Consider the following 18,414-nt stretch of genomic DNA (forward strand, 5'->3'; position numbering starts at 1 on the left):
TCCTATAGAACAAGCGGCCCCTGCCAAGTTAAGAGACCCCCAATTCCGTGTGTGTGTGTTAAAAACTTCTGTGCAGCGTCTAAGAGAACAGAGCGTGAACCGGGACTGTCCTGGCCTTCTTCGAAAGTGACCTGAGCTGCAAAAATGCACGCGCACCTCCCAGGAAGCTCCTAGGGGCAAATCTCTCAGCATTCCATGACACTGACTTCTGCGGAAACAATCTGTCAAGAAGCGGTCGCCATCCTCCGCCCTCGTTGCCATGAAAGGAAGGAAAGGTCCCCTGTGCAAGCACCAGTCGCTTCCGACTCTGGGGTGACGTTGCTTTCACAACGTTTTCACAGCAGACTTTTTACAGGGTGGTTTGCTATTGCCTTCCCCAGTCATCTACACTTTCCCCCCAGCAAGCTGGGTACTCATTTCACCGACCTCGGAAGGATGGAAGGCTGAGTCAACCTCGAGCCGGCTACCTGAAAACCCAGCTTCCCATGACGGGGATAAATACTGACCTACCGTCTAGGATTATAATGATAACGCCGGTCACAGCAATCATTCACAACATGCTTTAAAAATGCAAAGAATTATTCCCCCTAGAATGGGAAGAAGTGGTCAGGGGAAAAAACTATATGGTTGCCATGACGACGCGGGACGAGTGGTCCTTTCCGGCCCCCGTACCTGCTCCTCGCAACTCGCCAGTAACGCGGGGAAGCGTCGTAATCTCTCCCGAACACGACCCCAGACTCCTTGGCTGGTCATAGCGGTTAAAACACACCTAAAGCCCTACAACCTGGAGGCGGCCATAATCGGCCAAAAGGACCGTCTCATTGGTCCACCCAGGTTCATTGATAGGCCGGCAAACCGCCTGGCTTTCCGATAAAACTAGACTATTACTGACTTGATTGGAGCCCATGAATATAAGCATCCGATTGGCTAAAAAGCAGGAAAACGATTACCCTTCGTCCCGCCCTCCAGCTGGGGCTTTATTTTATGACAGCTATTTCCTGCTGTTCGAAAAGCTGATTGGCTTTTTTGATACAATCCCGTCGTTCGATTGGAAAATTGGTCCTCTGGAAGGCGGGATTGTGAAGCTCTTCGTTGGTATAGCTGCGATCGGAGATTATCATGGCGACGGTACCTTTGAGGGATCGGCTGAGCTTCTTGAGTCGGGTACAGCAAGGATAACGTGATTGTTTAGAATCTTTTGGGGATGGAAGTTCATAGCGGCCCGTTGCCATACTCTGCTGGAGGTCGTTATGACCAACTGAGCCTCTGCCCGGTTTGGTGGCAGCCATAGCTTGTCGCTTCTTTTGACAGCTCAGTGCCGCTGAAATTCTCGCAACGAATCTTAAGCATACTTACTAAGGAGTACGAGCCATTAAATTCGTTGAGACTTACTTCTCAGTGAATGTGCTTAGAATTGTACTCTGAGAGTCACTTTGCTTACTCCCCCTTTTCTGCGGAGACAAATGAACAAGCACGCCATATAGATCCTCAACAGAAATGATGCATGTGGTCGCTATCCACAGGAGAAGTGAATGTTTACAGTGACTCTTAATTGGTACTTTGCCGTACAACGTGGAGGCAAAACCCAGAAATCTTTGTAACCCACATTATCATGGCAACAACACAAATGGGTTCTTGTCTTGATGACTAGACAAGGGTAATTTTCTGACTGTTGAAAAATTCTCTGATTGGCCACGACTTTGGGTGGCGGTGTTTCCCCCAAGCAACTAGTGTCCAGTGACATTGCCTCTGAACATGAAGCTCCATTAATTCCCATAATTAATAGCTGTAAATAGGCCTAGCTGTAGATAGGTCTTTTTAATAAACACTGCTTTCAGGTGATATCACAAATAGTAGCAAAGGCTGTTTGGGCTGACTCTTAGCTGCACCATAGAACTGCAACTCCTAAGTTCAACAAGGAGAGCAAAATTCTGCACTATGCTTTGGAGCTTTATGTTTGTTGCTTGCAGGAACAGGTTTTACCAGCTCAGAGAACCAGAGATGGTTCTGATTTACATCCGCAGCTAGACGGGTAATTTGAGTGGGTCTGGATCAGGGCTACTTGTGAGTCATCTGCAAGATGCTCATTTCGGCCTAAGAATGGGAGGCAAATTTTGATTTGTTTAATACCAAATCCCAAGGAACAGATCATGCTTCTTTACCTTTCTTTTGGGTGTCAGAGATGCGGCCTCTAGCCTGTGAATGATGCCAACTGGAATTCTGATGGGAAAAGAACAAGCCTACCTTAGCTGCTGTCTCAGATGTTAGTGGTTCAGGGCTCTTCTTTAATAGTACCTGGTGGCTTTTCATTTGTGTGTTTTCCTCCTAGCTACCCACTCTGATCAAAAGCACCTCAGATGATGAAATCCCATGTCCAGGATACTTGTTTGAAGAAATTGCCAGTATCCTTTGGAAGTTAGATGTGAACTGAAGAAATTGTTTCTGGTTGTGATGTCAGTTTTTCTAGCAAAAGCAGTAGCTAGTGATTAAGAGCAGAGGCCTAATAAACAGGATCTGACTCAAGCATAATTTTTTGGGGTTTTGCCTTCAAGTCACAGCTGATGTATGTCAATCCTGTAGGGTTTTCAAGGCAAAATATGTTTAGAGGTGGTTTGCCACTGCTTTGCCTCTTCAGCCCTGAACTTCCTTGGTTGGTTTCCCATCCAAATACAGACCAGAGCCAACGCTGCTTAGCTTCCAAGATCTGACAAGATTGGGCTAGCTTTGGCTATCCAGGTCAGGGCCAAGCATAAATTGCTGATCAATTCACTTTAGTCCCTTTTTCCAGTTTCTTTGTCAGGTGACTTTGGTGAGGGGAAAACCCCCTAAAACATAAAGAATAGTATCTACTAAACTATTTAGAAGCCTTGAAAAGGCCTTCCATATAGCTGGAAATAATGCAAGGATCTGCATTTTTTCTAAATTGATGCTAGCATTTCATTTCTTCCTCCCAACAATTTTTGTACAAAAAACTTGAAACTAGATTTGTATAGAGACAGTTCTTTTATTTCAAGTCTGTATTGCTGTAGCCTAAAACACTTTACAGAAAATCTCTTCTTCTCTTCATGTGAGCCAGAGAAAGGAGAGGTTAAAGAGAAAGGTTAATAGAACAAAGGCAACTAGGGACTAGCACGATGGTTTGGTGTCTAGCCATCAACCCCATTCCTCTGCTAGTTGTTTAACCTGACAAATTTCCAGAGATCTCTCATGATTCTGCAGGAAGCAGTCATTGTCTCCTGGAGTATCTCCTCAACCGCCTTCAGAACAACTCCTGCCATGTCAAGTTGAAGGTAAATGGAAGTTTAGTGGCTGTGAGTAAGCATCCATGATGAATCTTGAGACCAGATGAGCCCTTATTAGTGGATTTTTAGTCCTATACGTAATCAACAGTATATTCCTCTGACATCCCTCAGGTGCTCAAGATCTTGCTGTACATGTGCACTCATGGCTCCTCACACTTCCTTCTGCAACTCAAGCGGAATTCTTCTTTCATCCAGGAAGCCACAGGTATGTCAGTCATGGTGGGGTTTCCACACTGATGAACAAGGACAATCAGGTTATATTCTTATCATGCTTTCTGGTAATAGTAATTACATTGTTACAATCGACATGAGTGAGGCATCTTAGAGAACAAATAAATGTCTTAGCATTAAAGATAACAGAGTTATGTCTCTTAAACTACCTACCATTACATATTTTACATTAGCAAAGTAACATGTCACAATGTTTGTTCCATGGCAGTTAGGACCCCCCTCCATACCAAGTCATATTACCCATACCTTCACCCTTTTAAAGGACAATAAGCTTTACCAGAACATAATACCCCTTAATCTTGTCCAAAAAGGATCTTCTTGATGGTATTTTCCTTGTTTTCTACATTTTAACTAGCATCAGTCTAGCTGCTGTTATAATATATAATGATATCACTCTAAAAAATTTTCTAGATGGTGACTGCAAAATTTAATAATAATAATTCAGGTGAAATTTCAATGATGCGCTAACATTATAACCAATATTCTCCAATATATAACTGACTTAACACATTTCCACCACATGAGGAAGAAGTTGGCATGAGATTCACCACAGTACCAGCAGCAATTACTAACACCATAGTATATTTTAGCTAACTCTGCAGGAGTGAGATTCATCAGTGTATCATCTTTACAGCATTTTTTTCTTAGGCTTAAACTGATTAAAAAGGATAGACCAGTAGACATGAGAAACTTTCATGCATGATCAGGTGCCTTATAGCCTAATGCCTGATTCTGTTTTTCATATATCCTTGACTAGAACCCCAGAAGTACATGCATCATGTTATACATAATAGACAAAGAAGATTTAGCAATGGAAACAATAATTGTCACAAAAGGTGTCTGCTTTCTACTGAGCTCTCCTTTCTGTGTTCCTGCTGAAAGCAAATGCCTGATTTGTAAATATTGAAAAACTGGAATAGCTTCACTCTTCCTCCTAACCAAGGAGTTATATTCTATTATCTGAATACCATTTTAGAGTGTTCAGAAAACTTTGTATATGTCATGCAAGGGAAGCCATGGGTTCTGAATGGGGTACATGCAAGTATGGGAAACAGCAGTTGCCAGGACTGTTCAGAAAACAAAATGTGGGGGGAGATGTAAGTCCTCTCTCCCTTTGCAGCATAGCCCCAGTGGAAATCAGGCTTGCATGTGTCCAAGCATTAAGTTCCCAGCACAGGACTCAAAATGTGCATCTGATGATGTAGACCTGGAGAGGTGTAAGGAAATTGTAATGTGTGCTTAAAAAGGAAAAGGTAGTCCCCTGTGCAAGCACTAGTCATTTCCGACTTTGGGATGATGTCACATAACATTTTCATGGCAGACTTTTTACGGTGTGGTTTGCCATTGCCTTCCCCAGTCATCTACACTTTCCCCCCAGCAAGCTGGGTACTCATTTTACCGACCTCGGAAGGATGGAAGGCTGAGTCAACCTTGAGTTGGCTACCTGTGTGCTTAGGCCCTCTGAAATGGGCTTCTGGACCAGTTTTCCATCAAGGACTACTTACAGAAAATATTGTGACAATTTTTTGGTCCTACTTGGTTTTGGGGACTTCTTAATATCAGAACTGTTGCCATTGTAAAGTGATACTTGGGCCGTTTTGTGTAGCTGCAAATGTGTAAGGTTGGTTTTTGCTGCTAGAGTGTTTACTACTTTTGAGACATTAGGCAGCAGACCCCAGAGGGGCCTCCCTTCTTCTTTTATGAGTAGGATAATTAGGGATCATCCCTTAACCTGCTTTATTCTCAACCTCTCTCTGCTTCACAGTGTTCTCCGGGCCTCCTGATCCTCTCCATGGCAACTGTTTGTATCAGAAGGTACGGATGACTGCACAGGTGAGTGACAGGCCCCAGTCCTCTGGGATTTGGACAGACTCTCCAAACCCAGAACCCAGAGTTTACCACTTTGCAATTTTTCTTCTTTTCCCTATAGGACCTGGCAAGCACTCTATTTTCAGATGCCTTGTTGCCTCAGCCTGCTGCTCAGCCACCAAAAGAGCTGCCTTCAACTGGTAAAATACTACTGCTGAGGAGAACAGGGGGTCATTCTGGAACCAGACTCCATTTGAGCAGTTGAAATCTTGGATGTACTTGAACCTTTTTCAAGTAACTAACTTCCACGCTAACTTCACCAAGATAGCACTAAGTTCTCTCCTTCCATGGCCTATTATGCAGGGATTCAGCTATTACCATTTTTCTCTATTTTTACTGCATGCAGATCAGAAGAAAGTACATCCCTGTTCCTTTATGTTGCTTAAGGTAGCATGGAGGATACTGCTGCCCTTGAAAAGGGCACTCTATCCAACAATTCCTGCTCAGAAAAACATGTCAGGCTATCTCAGATTCCCCTTCTGTTGGAGCCCTTTTTAAAAATCCATTTATTTGCTGTGTAATCCTAAACAGAATTCACTGAAGTAAATGGGTGTAGAAGGGTTTCACTCTGTTAGTCACAATCCAGTATCCTTTTCGGTAGGAGCTCCAGTTCTTTTTTGAACAACCTTCCATAAGAAGTTAGAAGGGGCCTCTACTTTGGCTCAGCCTCACAGACTGTGTACGCTGGGCTTTTTTCTGGGGGAACACAGTGGAAGAGAGTTCTAGAATCTCTTTATGAAAACAAAATTCTCAAAAAATGTTTAAAAATTCATGAGGGGCACCCGTATGTTTTTCCTTCGTTCCTCACTTGAGAGTTCTGGCACCTCTTTTTCCAGAAAAAAGCCCTGAGTGTAAGGCCATCTTCTAAAGTACAACTCTTTGATTAATTAGTGTTGAGTTGTACTTATGGAGGATGTTAGGGTTTTCTGCTGTCAGCTGTATGAAGTCGTTACAATGATTTGAATGTTTTTGTCTGCTAGCCTGGGGCTGGCTATGTAAGCTGCTTTATTCATCATGAACACTGAGAAAAATTGGATTTAAAATGTTCTCATAAACATAAATAGTAGTATAAATACTATTGCTCATGTTCTCATACACAGACATCACTAGATAGTAGTATAAATTCCAGCACGTGTCTCTTTCAAGCATTCAGGGCGAAAGTGGTGACCAAAGCTGCGTTTAATATTTAACTTCAGATATCAGAATGCCAGATCAGGAGAGGATGCAACAAGGTGTTGGAAGGGATGGGCACGGAATGTGAAAATGGTGGTTTTGTTTATTTTCATGGTTTGTTGGTTTGCCCAAATTGAAGGTTCGGTTTGGTTTGTGTTTTTTTTTTTTTTTTATTTTCTGAATAAATTGTGGTTCGTTGAGCTTGGGAGGGCTAGAGAGCACCAGTGCACAGTGAATATGCTCAGCACGATGATGTCAGCCAGAAGTGACGCTATTGTGCCAGGCACGTTTGTCTCTGCGACATGCCTGGTGCTGTAGTATCACTTCTGGTTGACGTTGTCATGGTGGGCATGTCACAGCGTGCAAGAAGGATCCCCTGCTGATAACAACGCAGACAAACCACCCGAAAAACAAGCCACTTCGTTTTGCAAGTTGTGCATAGCATGAGTAGCTGAACCTATTTGGAATGAATGTTGAATCAGCTATTTTAGGCACAAATCACGATTTGTACTTTGATTCGTGCCCATCCCTAGTTATTGGTACATCTATTTGCATGCAGCTCTGGAAGACGTATAGGTGAGGTGATGCTTAGTCTAGGCAGCTGCCTGAGGGATGAGTCCAAAAGCTGGAAACTCCACATGGACAATTGCTGTGTAGACTTTTCCCCACCCTCACCCCTCTTCATGTGTAGCACACAGGCGGTTTTCTTGCCCTGAGTACTGGGTATGGAAGGTGAGGGGAGACACATAAACCGTTTTTTTTTACAGACCCGTTTAGTCACTTGGATAGCATTCTTTGTGTTAGAAAACTGTGTCATTTTGTGTTGATGAGAGAATGCAGGACTGCTTCATTATCTGAATTTCCCCACCAGGTGGAGCATCAGGGATAAACAGTTGTCAGGTAGAATCCAACCAGACTTGAGCAGAGGTGTTTTCCACATGGGGCCAAGCATGTGTAGTTTCCCTGTTGTTGCTATAGCTGCCAATGCACTGAAACAGCAATGGGGCTTCCACATGACAGATTTCTCCATAGTTTCCCTGCTCCTTTCCCCCAGCAGTGACTATTCTGCACCTCACACCAGCAGAGCTTTTCTAGGTGTATTTTTTTTTGAAAAAAAAAAAAAGGTATCTAAACATTGTTATTTCAAAACGAAGTTATAATAATGTGTATCATGTTCTCTGAATTCCCAGCTTGCATTTTAAAAAGTTAGTAACCCCTTTTCATTGCAAAGATATGCCTTTCCCCATGTATCTCTGTAACTCTGTAACAAAAGAAGCTAGAGATAAAAGGAAAGCTGGGAATTCAGAGAACCTGTTCCATATAATGATATTAAATTGCACAAGTAAAAAGTAACTGTCCCCTAGTGGTGAGGGGAGGAATTGGCTGCTGTCAGAAAAATGGACACAATTTTCCCACCAAAACAGCAGCCATTTAGGCTTTGCTGCAGTCTTCCCAAAACTCTGGAGCAAAGTAGGTTTCAGGCAGCTCAGAAAAAAAGCTGGAGAAAATTGGGAAGTGCATGATTATACCACAATGCTGTGGGGAAGCATGAGAGAAAATTACTTTCCAATAGTACTGAACCTGGGGCAAATAAGCTGTGTGGAAATGGTCAGAGCCATGTATCAGACTGGATTGAAACAGGATCAGAAATTGGAAACAGGGCAATGAAGGAGTAAGCTTGATCCCTTCCGCTGCTCATGTTTTTCCTGTTGGAGTCATGCGACAATATATTATTCAGCTGGAGATTAACAGCTTTCAGAGGGAAGAGCACATGTTATGAAAGGGTTTAGTCTCCCAATGCTATGCTTTAAGTTTCCCAGTATCAGATCCAACCCCCCAGCTTTATTGGATTTGGCACAAACCAGGGTTGGATTGTGATGAATCTCATCTAGTTTCAGTCTCAGTGCTCTCTAAACTTTACAGAAGGGGTAGAATATCTTCCTGCCTTAAAACTTAAATTCCTCTCAAGTTGTTATGACAACGGTATATTCCTTATCAACCCAGATCAGAAAGAAAAGTATGGTTACAGATAGAATCATAGAGTTGGAAGGGATAATACAGGCCATCTAGTCCAACCCCCTGCTCAATGCAAGATCAGCCTAGACTAGCAGAGGTGTCAAACTCATTTGTTAGGAGGGCCGGATCTGACAAAAATGGAACTTTGTGGGGCCAAGCCATACATGTCTTAAAATGTAATGCTGGCTGGCGGAGATATAGACTTTATAAAGGACACAGGCAAACACAATTAAAGATATTATTTTTAACTTAGAACACAAACATGCTTAAAACACTTGCAATATTTTGTTTAAAATGGAAAGGTAGGGGAATAGTAGGATTTTGTAGTGCAATTTTAAAAATAAAACATCAAGAAAAAGCACAAGGATCACACAGCAAAAAAATAAAAATATAAAATGCTCTCAGCCTGAGAAAACATGAAATGGCAAGGCATTTGAAGCTCCGCCCCCCCCCCCCCCCCGGTCTGCTCAGATTAGCAATGGCTCTCCAGTTTCATATCCCCCTTTGGCTGTGGATTCCCAAGTTAGAGTACTCACTAGGCACTAGTTCTTATGAACACTGCGAAGAGACAAAGCTGGCTCAAAGCATCAGCGCTTGATTTTTAAGGACACAACTCCAGGAAGCTTCAGCTGGCCATAGCAACACTGCAAAGTTAAGCTCAGCTCCACTCCATTGCAACAAAGTTGCAAGGAAAACGTGTAGTGGATTTTCCATTCTGGTCTGCTTTGCCCATAGGCCTGAATAAGAAATTCATTCCACATTTTTTTGCAGCTTTGCTTTGTGCTTTAGGCTCTGCAAAGAGAAGACAGAAGGAACTGGGAAGTCCGAGGTCAGGAGGGAGAGAAGAGAGCCCACAGGCCTGTTTGAAGCCTTCAGCAAGCCATTTTGGCCCATGGGCTTGACATTTGACACCCCTGGCCTAGAGCATCCCTGTCAAATGTCTGTCCAGCCACTACTTAAAGATTGCCAGTGAGGGGGCGCTCACCGCCTCCCAAGGTAGCTGTTGAACGGCTCTGACTGTAAAAAAAAGTTGTTCCTAATATCCAGCTGGTACCTCCCTGCTCTTAATTTAAATCCATTATGGCGAGTCCTATCCTTTGCTGCCAACAGGAATAGCTCCCTGACCATAAGAACATAAGAGAAGTCATGTTAGATCAGGCCAATGGCCCATCCAGTCCAACATTCTGTGTCACACAGCGGCTATATACACACACACACACACTGCGGCTAATAGCTACTGATGGACCTCTGCTCCATATTTTTATCTAACCCCCTCTTGAAGATGGCTATGCTTGTGGCCGCCACCACCTCCTGTGGCAGTGAATTCCAAGTGTTAATCACCCTTTGGGTGAAGAAGTACTTCCTTTTATCCATTTTAACCTGACTGCTCAGCAATTTCATCGAATGCCCACAAGTTCTTGTATTGTGAGAAAGGGAGAAAAGTACTTCTTTCTCTACTTTCTCCATCCCATGCATTATCTTGTAAACCTCTATCATGGCACCCCGCAGTCGACATTTCTCCAAGCTAAACAGCCCTAAGCGTTTCAACCTTTCTTCATAGGGAAAGTGTTCCAGCCCTTTAATCATTCTAGTTGCCCTTTTCTGGACTTTCTCCAATGCCATAATATCCTTTTTGAGGTGCGGCGACCAGAACTGCACACAGTACTCCAAATGAGACCGCACCATCGATTTATACAGGGGCATTATGATACTGGCTGATTTGTTTTCAATTCCCTTCCTCTGACAGCCCTTCAAATACTTAAAGAGAGCAGTCATGTTCTTCCTCAACCTTCTCTTCTCCAGACTGAACATTCCCATGCTCCTCATCAGCCTGTCCTCATATGTAGGTAAACTGTCCCTAACAGCACCATACTGGTCAATAACACTCCCCTTATGTTTATCCTCCTAGGAATGGGCTCCAGGTCCAGCCCCAACAGCTGCCTCCAAGGCTTTGGTTTTGAAAGAACCAGCTCCAGTAAGTACTGGATACATGAGTCTGAGTGATCATCACTTCAGTTTCAGTGGGATAGCCCCAGGCAAGGACATGGTTCTCCCTACATACCAGCTTTCCAATATTTGCACCCAACCTGCACCCAGCTTTGCTGTTCATCAAGTTCTTAGTTTCTGCTGTAATACTACAGTTTAACACTGGTGTTAACCTTTTAAAAGCTTCAGATCACAACCAAGTAATGTTGACCCCTCTGCCTTGGGAAATTCATGGAGATTTGGGGTCAATGCCTTGGGAAGGCAGAGTTTATGGAAGGGAGGGAGCTCAGCAGGAATGTAGGGCCACATTCCTGTCCCCACCTTCCAGAGCTGCCAGTTTCTCCAGGGGAATGGATCTCAGTAGTCCGGAGATCAGTCGTAATTCTAGAGGAACTCCAGGCCTCACCTGGAGAATGGCAACCATGCAACCAAGCCACTGGGCAAATTCAAGCAAGAACACGATCCAGAATGTACAGGGGAGGACAACTGAGACCATATAGCAAGGGAATACAGAAGTGTGGATGAAATTCTCTCTTGTGATAGAAAGGCTCTAAAGTGCCCCCTGAAGGCTCCATGGATATCTTGCTTTTGAAACTTGGGACTTTGGAAGCCAAACGTATCCTGGTATCCGGGACAGCCTAGCCTAATGCCTACTTAGCCTCAACAGTGAGGAAACCCCTGCAGTGACCTTGTTCTGTATTCCCCAGATTGTGGACCTCCTTTCTGTGCTGAGTTAACTGTGGTGTTATGTCCCAGGAAACATGGGACTTTCCTTTGTCTGCATACAGACTGGGTGCCATGCTCAAGAGCTGTGTAAACAGCCTACCTCTGCTTCTCTTGCAGCATCCACAAGCAAAGGTCTACTGGCTACCATCCAGAAGGCGGCTGAGGTGGTTGCTAGTGCCATGCTCCCTGGTCATGAGCTTGCCAGCCCCCTGGGTCGGGAGCTAAAGGAAGATGCATATGAACCGGTGATAGCACCCTCTCCTGGCAAAAACTGTGTGGTGCCTATAATGCTGCCTCCTGTTGTAGCTCAGAATATGCGAGGTATGGAATGTTCTCTGATCAGAACGTACAACAAGATGAGTAGAAGCAGCCAGTTTAAAACTCTCAGATAGCAGCTCATGCCTCACTGCTGGCTGCTCTATGGGAGAAGTAAACATTGCTACTTCTGGGGTTAAATCTTACCTAGTCCAACTGCACACAGGAATATTCCAGAGGAAATCCTCTCTGTGGTTGCCAGGTGTCTTACAGACAGATCAGTCAGCTGGAGGATACATGCGAGAATGAGGAGTGTCTGGTGGTGAATTGTAGGCTTTTTGATTCTATAACATGTTATTGATTTATTTGTAGTAATTTCTGTCCCACAGTCTCTATCAGAGGTGACCGAGGCATCTTAAAGTTCATGTAATCCGCCCTGAGCCTGCTTATGGAGAGGGTGGAATAGATCAACATAAACAATTAGGACATATTAAAATGACATTTAAAATAATTGACAGTTTGAGCAAACATGTAGTTGGCGATGGAAACTTAAAATATTTTGTGTCTGTTGAACATTTGTGTAGCAGAAGATATAAGGTGCCACTACAGAGAAGGCCCTGTGTCATATCCACTTATTTCAGCACAGTAGTGCTGTTTCTGATCACTGTAATTATCAGGCAAGTTCATACAGGAGTAGGCAGTCTTTTGGATGCTCCGCTTCCAGGCTGTGTAGAACTTTAAGGGATGTGGCAAGGGTGGCAGTCAGATACCTTCCCTGAACCTGCCTTGATGTGTGATCACTTTTGCTTTTCCAACATGTTTTCATTTCTGTAATTCTCCCACAGTGAACCATCAACCAGGGCAAGCAGGAGGGGGCTGGGAGGAGTTGGATAGTGGACAAAGCTCCTTTCAGGAAAACAGTGAGCATAGCAGGATGTCAGATTCCTACAGCAAGTCAAGCAGTGACAATCACTCATATGCTCTGGAACCAGGGAATGTTGCTGAAAGGTGAGTGGGGCAATGAGAGCAAGAGGGTTGGGTTGGGCAGACCTTCCCCCTACCCAGGGGCCAAGTGTAAAGCCAAAAATGTGTATGGATACCTTACACACTGTCTCATCAGCAGAGCCAAATAATGGATTGATACTTTACTGCATTTCCTTTGAGTCCCCCTACCCACTCCTTTTCATAGCCAAACAGTTTATGTGTGAAGAATATTCATTTGGGCTGTGCCTTGCAGCTTAAACCTATCCAAGGTTACTTGGAAGGAAGTCCCTCTGAATTCAGTAGGACTTATAAGAATGCATGGGACTGCAGCCTTAGGTTTAGAGTATTGTAGATGCATGTGATGGCACAGTTTGTGGGGTTTTGTGTACTGTTCACATGCAAAAAAAAAAATAGACAGGGATGTATGGATTCTGCATCACCTTTTCCATCATCCTACTTTTGCTAATCACTCAAAAAGACAAGGAATGTTGCTTGGCTCTGAAACCCTGCCTGCAGTAGATGCTGCTCAGTGATCACCTCACCCTCCAGATTTTGGGTGATCAGTAGCTCTACCACCCATAGATTTCCAAATTTATCTGAGGAGGTGGGCAATGGTGAAGATGTTGAGTCCCATGTCCAGCACCAGATTCCATGCTTGCACAGTGCAAGGCTGAAATACACACAGCTCTGTAATCTTAGATGAGGTATATCTCTTCACAGCATTGCGCAAAGATCCTATTGCAGGGTACCTACAGTATCAGTGTGCATGCTTCTATATGAGAAAATATAAGGAGGCGGGGTGGTGAGAAGAGAGCAGTCTTGGAAGCTTGCTTGTCCCCATTTCTTGCAGGATGGAAGCAGAAAACCTTGGTGATTGCCTGCAGGAAGTGAGCCTTGTCAGCAGCCTCACTCAGGGCTCCAAAGTCTTCCTGACTCGTGAGGAGATGCAGTACTTTCTCAAGGAGTAAGAGCATTCTTTGATCCTTGTCCCAGGGTACTGCTGGTCCCCACCCTTTTTATTTGCTTTCAATCCTGAGTGCCTAATCTGCTGGGCCGGATCTAGGGAGGGCAAAGGGGGCATCTGCCCCGGGCACCATCAGAGGGAGCACCAAATTGGCTGTCCCCCCGCCCCCCCCGCTTTTCTCCTCCCTGGGTCTGTGTGCCCAGATCCAGGGAGACAAAAGCTAGGGGCATCCCGACGGTGTTTGCACCGTCCTTGGAGCCAAGGATGGCGCAAACACCGACCCTGCCCCTTTCTCCTACCCCAGTCTGTGTGTACAAACTGGGGGAGGAGAAAGCCAGGGTGCTCCAGTGGCATTTGCGCCATCCACGGAGCCAAGGATGGCGCAAATGCTGCAGTGCCCCCCTCTTTTCCTTCCTGGGTCTGTGCAGACCCAGGAAGGAAAAAAGGGGCAGGCACCTGTGAGCGGTGGAAGACTAGGGCTGCTTCATGGGGCTGGGGAGTGCCTTGCTTGGGCAGCAGGCACCCCCCCCACACACACACACACCGTTTTTTTGAGTGGGGGCACCATTTTTTAATTTTGCCCCACTCAAAAAATGGATAGCTCTGGCCCTGCTAATCTGTATATTCATTTTTATCATACCCTTCTTCCGAAGAGCTCAGTTCAGTACGTAGGGTATGAACCAGGAAAATGCTATTCAGTTTGTGGCATGCGTGGTTCATGAGCCAGGAACAGTCACAAACTTTTCAGTGCCAAACTGGTTCAGTTTGTGACATGGTCGAATGGCTGCCTGGGAAGCTAGAAACACCAAACTCACAGGGAATCTCTGGCTGACTCTCCTCTATATGCCGTCCAAGTTTGGTGAGGATCGGATTTACAGGTCTGAGTTACAACCCCCCAAAGACGGTGCCCCCAGGAAAGTGCCTTCAGGGGAAATGACAGGTGTAGGTTCTGGAGTGTACAGCACAGACCCTGTGCAAGCTAGAGACATCAAACTTGCAGGGGACATCCCCCTGATGCCACTCTGTTATAAGTTATGGCTCCCCAAAGATGCCCCCAGGAAAGTGCTTTTGGAGGAAATGTCAGGTGTAGTTCAGAAGTGTGTGAATGGGCCCTCCTGCAAGCTACACACACCAAATGCACAAGAAACCTCATCCTGCCATCTGCTCCTCTACAGTCTCTCTCCTCTGTTGCTTTGAAGTTCAATGAACATTTTGATTGAGCAGAGATAGTCTGTCTGGAAATGTATCCATTCACAAACCACCATGAACTGCTTGAAAGTTTGTGCTGGTTGAGCTGCCACAAACTTCACTTTGTGAACCACAAAACTGGCCAAAATTTGTCATAGTTTAGTTTGTGAACTGGTTTATGCCCATCCCTAGCAGTAGGTATTCTCTTCCCTCCCTGTTTTCATCGCCCTAGCATCCCTCTGAGGTAGATTAGGGTGAGAGGGAGTGATGGACCAAAAGTCATGCAATAAGCTTCCATGGCAGATTTGAACTTGTATCAGACACTGCAGGATGCTGGCTGATTGAGCTGCTCTCCACTTATACAGAGGCCTTGGAAAGGACTGTTTGTCTGTTGACTGTATTATGAGCAGAGAGGCACACTCTGTCCCCATTGCTTCTATGGGCACTGGGAATACAGGGAAAATCCAGGCCTAGTATGATCCTTGCGCTTGCCTTAGTGCTGTCCTTCTTCACAGGTGTGGGCGATTGAATTGTGAGGTGGTCTTGGCTATGCTCAACCAAACCCTGAAGGACCCCAGTGAGTGCATCCGCATGGTGAGGGAATCCTTGAGTCTCCCAGGAAACATGCTACTGATAGGCTCTTTGTGGAAAAAGCAGGCTTGGGGCTATCTCCTTTACAGTTGGTGACTAGCACTGGCATTCCTTTCTCATCAGGGTGGGTATGGACTGAAGACATTCAAGGGTTGGTGGCTTCCGGTTAACTACAAGGGCCTGAAATTAGTACCCCTCCCCTCTAGCTGCCCTAAACTGGGCCCGCTGCATAAACCTATTGCCTTCCTAATCTTGCATTTTTCCCCCACAGAGGGCCATGTGTGCCATCTATTCCCTCATGTGTTCTGACCTATTCTCCCATGATCAGATATTTGCCATTACCCAGCAACACTTGCAGGATCTCAGTCAAGAGTGCCCTGGTCCTGTAGCCAACAAAGCAACAAAGGTAATTCCCGCTTCTGTTGTTTCTACCCTTCAGTTTCCACATCTTTAAGAGGTGACTCCTCAGACCCCTGTCCTTTGTCATGATATGGGATTTGCTGTAATCTCTTCACTATCATACTAAGCCCTGTGTGGTAGAAAGTGCCATCCAGTTGCGGCTGGCTTGCGGTGAACCAGTAGGGTCTTCAAGGCAAGGCAATTTGCCACTGCCTGCCTTTGGGTAACTAACAACCCTGGACGTCCTGGGTTGTCTCCCATCCAAGTAGTAAACGTGGCTGGCCCTGTTTAGCTTCTGAGAGCTGATGAGATCAGACAGGTCTGGGCCATCCAGGTCAGGGCTGGTCCCCTTTGTAGTGGGAGCCATCCGGGTGTTCCCCTATTGTAGTGGGAGCCATCCGGGTGTTCCCCTATTGTAGTGGGAGCCATCCAGGTGTTCCCCTATTGTAGTGGGAGCACTGCACGGTCCTGCACATCATGTTTTGCTTTGTTTTGGCTTGCTCTTACCTCTGCATCTGATACACTTTCTATTCTACAGGCCCATATAACCAGACTGGTTGAATTGCATGTAGTTCAGGCGTCACAGCTCAGGCATATAGGATTTAATGGAGACAGCTAATAATATTATGCAGTTTACGTAAATTAACTTTAACAGAGATGATCTCAGTTGCTGTATACAACTCCTACAGACCACCTGAGAACCAGGGCATTGCAAAAACACTAATATTAGTTCTTGCCAAAAGTATAATGATGATGTAGCATTGCTGAAACTCAGTGGAACGGCATACCTGATCAGTGCCTAAATGAGAGATAATTGGTGTCACTCTTTGCTTTCCATGGAAGATCAAGATACATGAATGAAAAACATGAAATGTTTAAATACAAAATGGGCAACAATGAGAGGAGTGAAAATTAGTGCAGTGAAGATGTTTCCATGATATTCTGGTGGTCTCCTCACTGCATAGAGTATGTTGCGGTGAGAGGAGTCTTTGCTTCTTTGATGTCACTGCTGTTTTCCCATCTGGCATAATTCGCCTTTCCTCTCTGTCCTCTTGCAATAGATCTTGCGTCACTTTGAAGCACTGTGCAGGAGCCATCCCACATTCAAGAACTCTCCCCCAGCTGCCAACCTCTTTGTCCCTAACAGGACCCCAGCCAAGCATCCTGATGATCTGCTGACTGATACGATGCTTTTTGCAGGAGAGACTGTACTCGAGCCTACAAGCCTTTCACCACTACCCTCCGAAGCATCTAATGCTCTTGCAAGTGTTATTCGCCTTTCAGAAGGACTGATGCCAGAATCTGGGTCCTGGAACCAGCTAGACGACTTGCCACCTACCCTGCACCAGGAGCTGGCAGAATGTAGACTTTCAGTCCCTAAACCCCAAGAGGACAGGCCTCCAAGGGGGGATCCAGATGGTACAGTTTCACTGTTCGCTGGCATGGAGTTGGTAGCACCTTCAAGCATGATGTTGGCTGATGTGACCAAGCCAGAATGTATTTCTTCATCTTCCCGGACAGCATCTTGCACTGGGAACGTTAGAGACAGTGAGGATGGCCAAGAGTCATCTGCATTCCCCTTTCTCAATGTGTAGTGGATCTTGCTTTAGATTCAACTGTGGGGCAACTGGCATGCCTTGTTTTTTGCTCCCTACATGTTATGCATAAGAGTCTAGGCAGGTGCTTATTCCTGGAAAAGGAGAAATGGCATCTCCATTACACCTCTGTTGGGTCACCTGCAAGGGTAAAAGAGGAGAATGGAGTCCCTTAAGTTTTCTTTTAATGTAACTCTCAGAAATGTCTGTGCTTTTGTGTTAATTGAAAATTCTGTAGACCTGATATTACATCAAAGAGCTCCTGCAGAAGTGATAGAAATAGCCTCTTTTCCCTTTTGCTCTCAAATTATTTATTTATAGAGCCAGTTTGGTGTAGTGGTTAAGTGTGCAGACTCTTATCTGGGAGAACCAGGTTTGATTCCCCACTCCTCCACTTGCACCTGCTAGCATGGCCTTGGGTCAGCCATAGCTCTGGCAGAGGTTGTCCTTGAAAGGGCAGCTGCTGTGAGAGCCCTCTCCAGCCCCACCCACCTCACAGGGTGTCTGTTGTGGGGGAGGAAGGTAAAGGAGATTGTGAGCTGCTCTGAGACTCTTTGGAGTGGAGGGCGGGATAGAAATCCAATATCTTCTTCAAATACTCAGTTTTGATCCCTCCAAATATTCCCATACTTTTCTCTCTTGTGAGCTGAGATTCATAGTACAAAATGGGAAGGCCTAAAAGACATTCAACACACTGTGTTTTTATTTTTGTGAAGGAAAGCTAAATGGAAGGGACTTGTCCTAGTTAGCAGCTTCTGACATCCTTGAGTTTTTCAGGTTAACTGTTCTAAATTCTCCAAAGATCCCAGGGTACTATGTAAACAGGTGGCTTTTTGAGTTGTCAGATACCAAAGCCTGAAATAGAGCTAATGCTAGTAAAAGTCTTCCCTCCATTATATACAGAATGGGCAGACTGTACAAAAGCTGTTGTCAAGATCCACGTGAAGGTGGGCTTCGGACATACAAACCCGCAGAAAACTGAGCACACACACAAAGCTACCTTATATTGCATCACAACAATTGTCTATATTGTCTTCTCTGACAGACAGTAACTTTCCAGGGTCTCAGGATTCACAACAACTACTACCAGATCCTTTTCACAGACAATCCAAGGATTCTGCATACAAAGCGGAGG

At 45.0% G+C, this 18,414-nt stretch overlaps 1 protein-coding gene across 1 annotated transcript; it reads left to right on the plus strand.

The window, feature by feature from the left end:
• The first annotated feature begins 1,019 nt into the window (after positions 1-1,019).
• Positions 1,020-17,359, plus strand: TEPSIN (TEPSIN adaptor related protein complex 4 accessory protein). The gene is made up of 13 exons (XM_060252838.1): positions 1,020-1,164; positions 2,330-2,402; positions 3,199-3,290; positions 3,414-3,507; positions 5,299-5,366; positions 5,464-5,542; positions 10,501-10,566; positions 11,421-11,624; positions 12,404-12,566; positions 13,393-13,506; positions 15,210-15,288; positions 15,557-15,691; positions 16,746-17,359. Exons 1-13 carry the CDS (start codon positions 1,120-1,122, stop codon positions 17,277-17,279), a joined length of 1,746 nt encoding a protein of 581 aa, XP_060108821.1. The 5' UTR covers positions 1,020-1,119; the 3' UTR covers positions 17,280-17,359.
• The last annotated feature ends 1,055 nt before the right edge of the window (positions 17,360-18,414 follow it).

The sequence above is a fragment of the Heteronotia binoei genome, chromosome 13 (assembly GCF_032191835.1).
Source record: "Heteronotia binoei isolate CCM8104 ecotype False Entrance Well chromosome 13, APGP_CSIRO_Hbin_v1, whole genome shotgun sequence".
Classification (NCBI taxonomy): Eukaryota; Metazoa; Chordata; class Lepidosauria; order Squamata; family Gekkonidae; genus Heteronotia; species Heteronotia binoei.

Excerpts from the sequence above, each read along its gene's own strand:
- TEPSIN (XM_060252838.1), top strand. The coding sequence starts at position 1,120 with ATGGCGACGGTACCTTTGAGGGATCGGCTGAGCTTCTTGAGTCGG. Across the intron at positions 2,403-3,198 it reads CTTGTTTGAAGAAATTGCCA|AGATCTCTCATGATTCTGCA; the intron begins GTATCCTTTGGA and ends ACAAATTTCCAG. Across the intron at positions 10,567-11,420 it reads TTTTGAAAGAACCAGCTCCA|CATCCACAAGCAAAGGTCTA; the intron begins GTAAGTACTGGA and ends CTTCTCTTGCAG.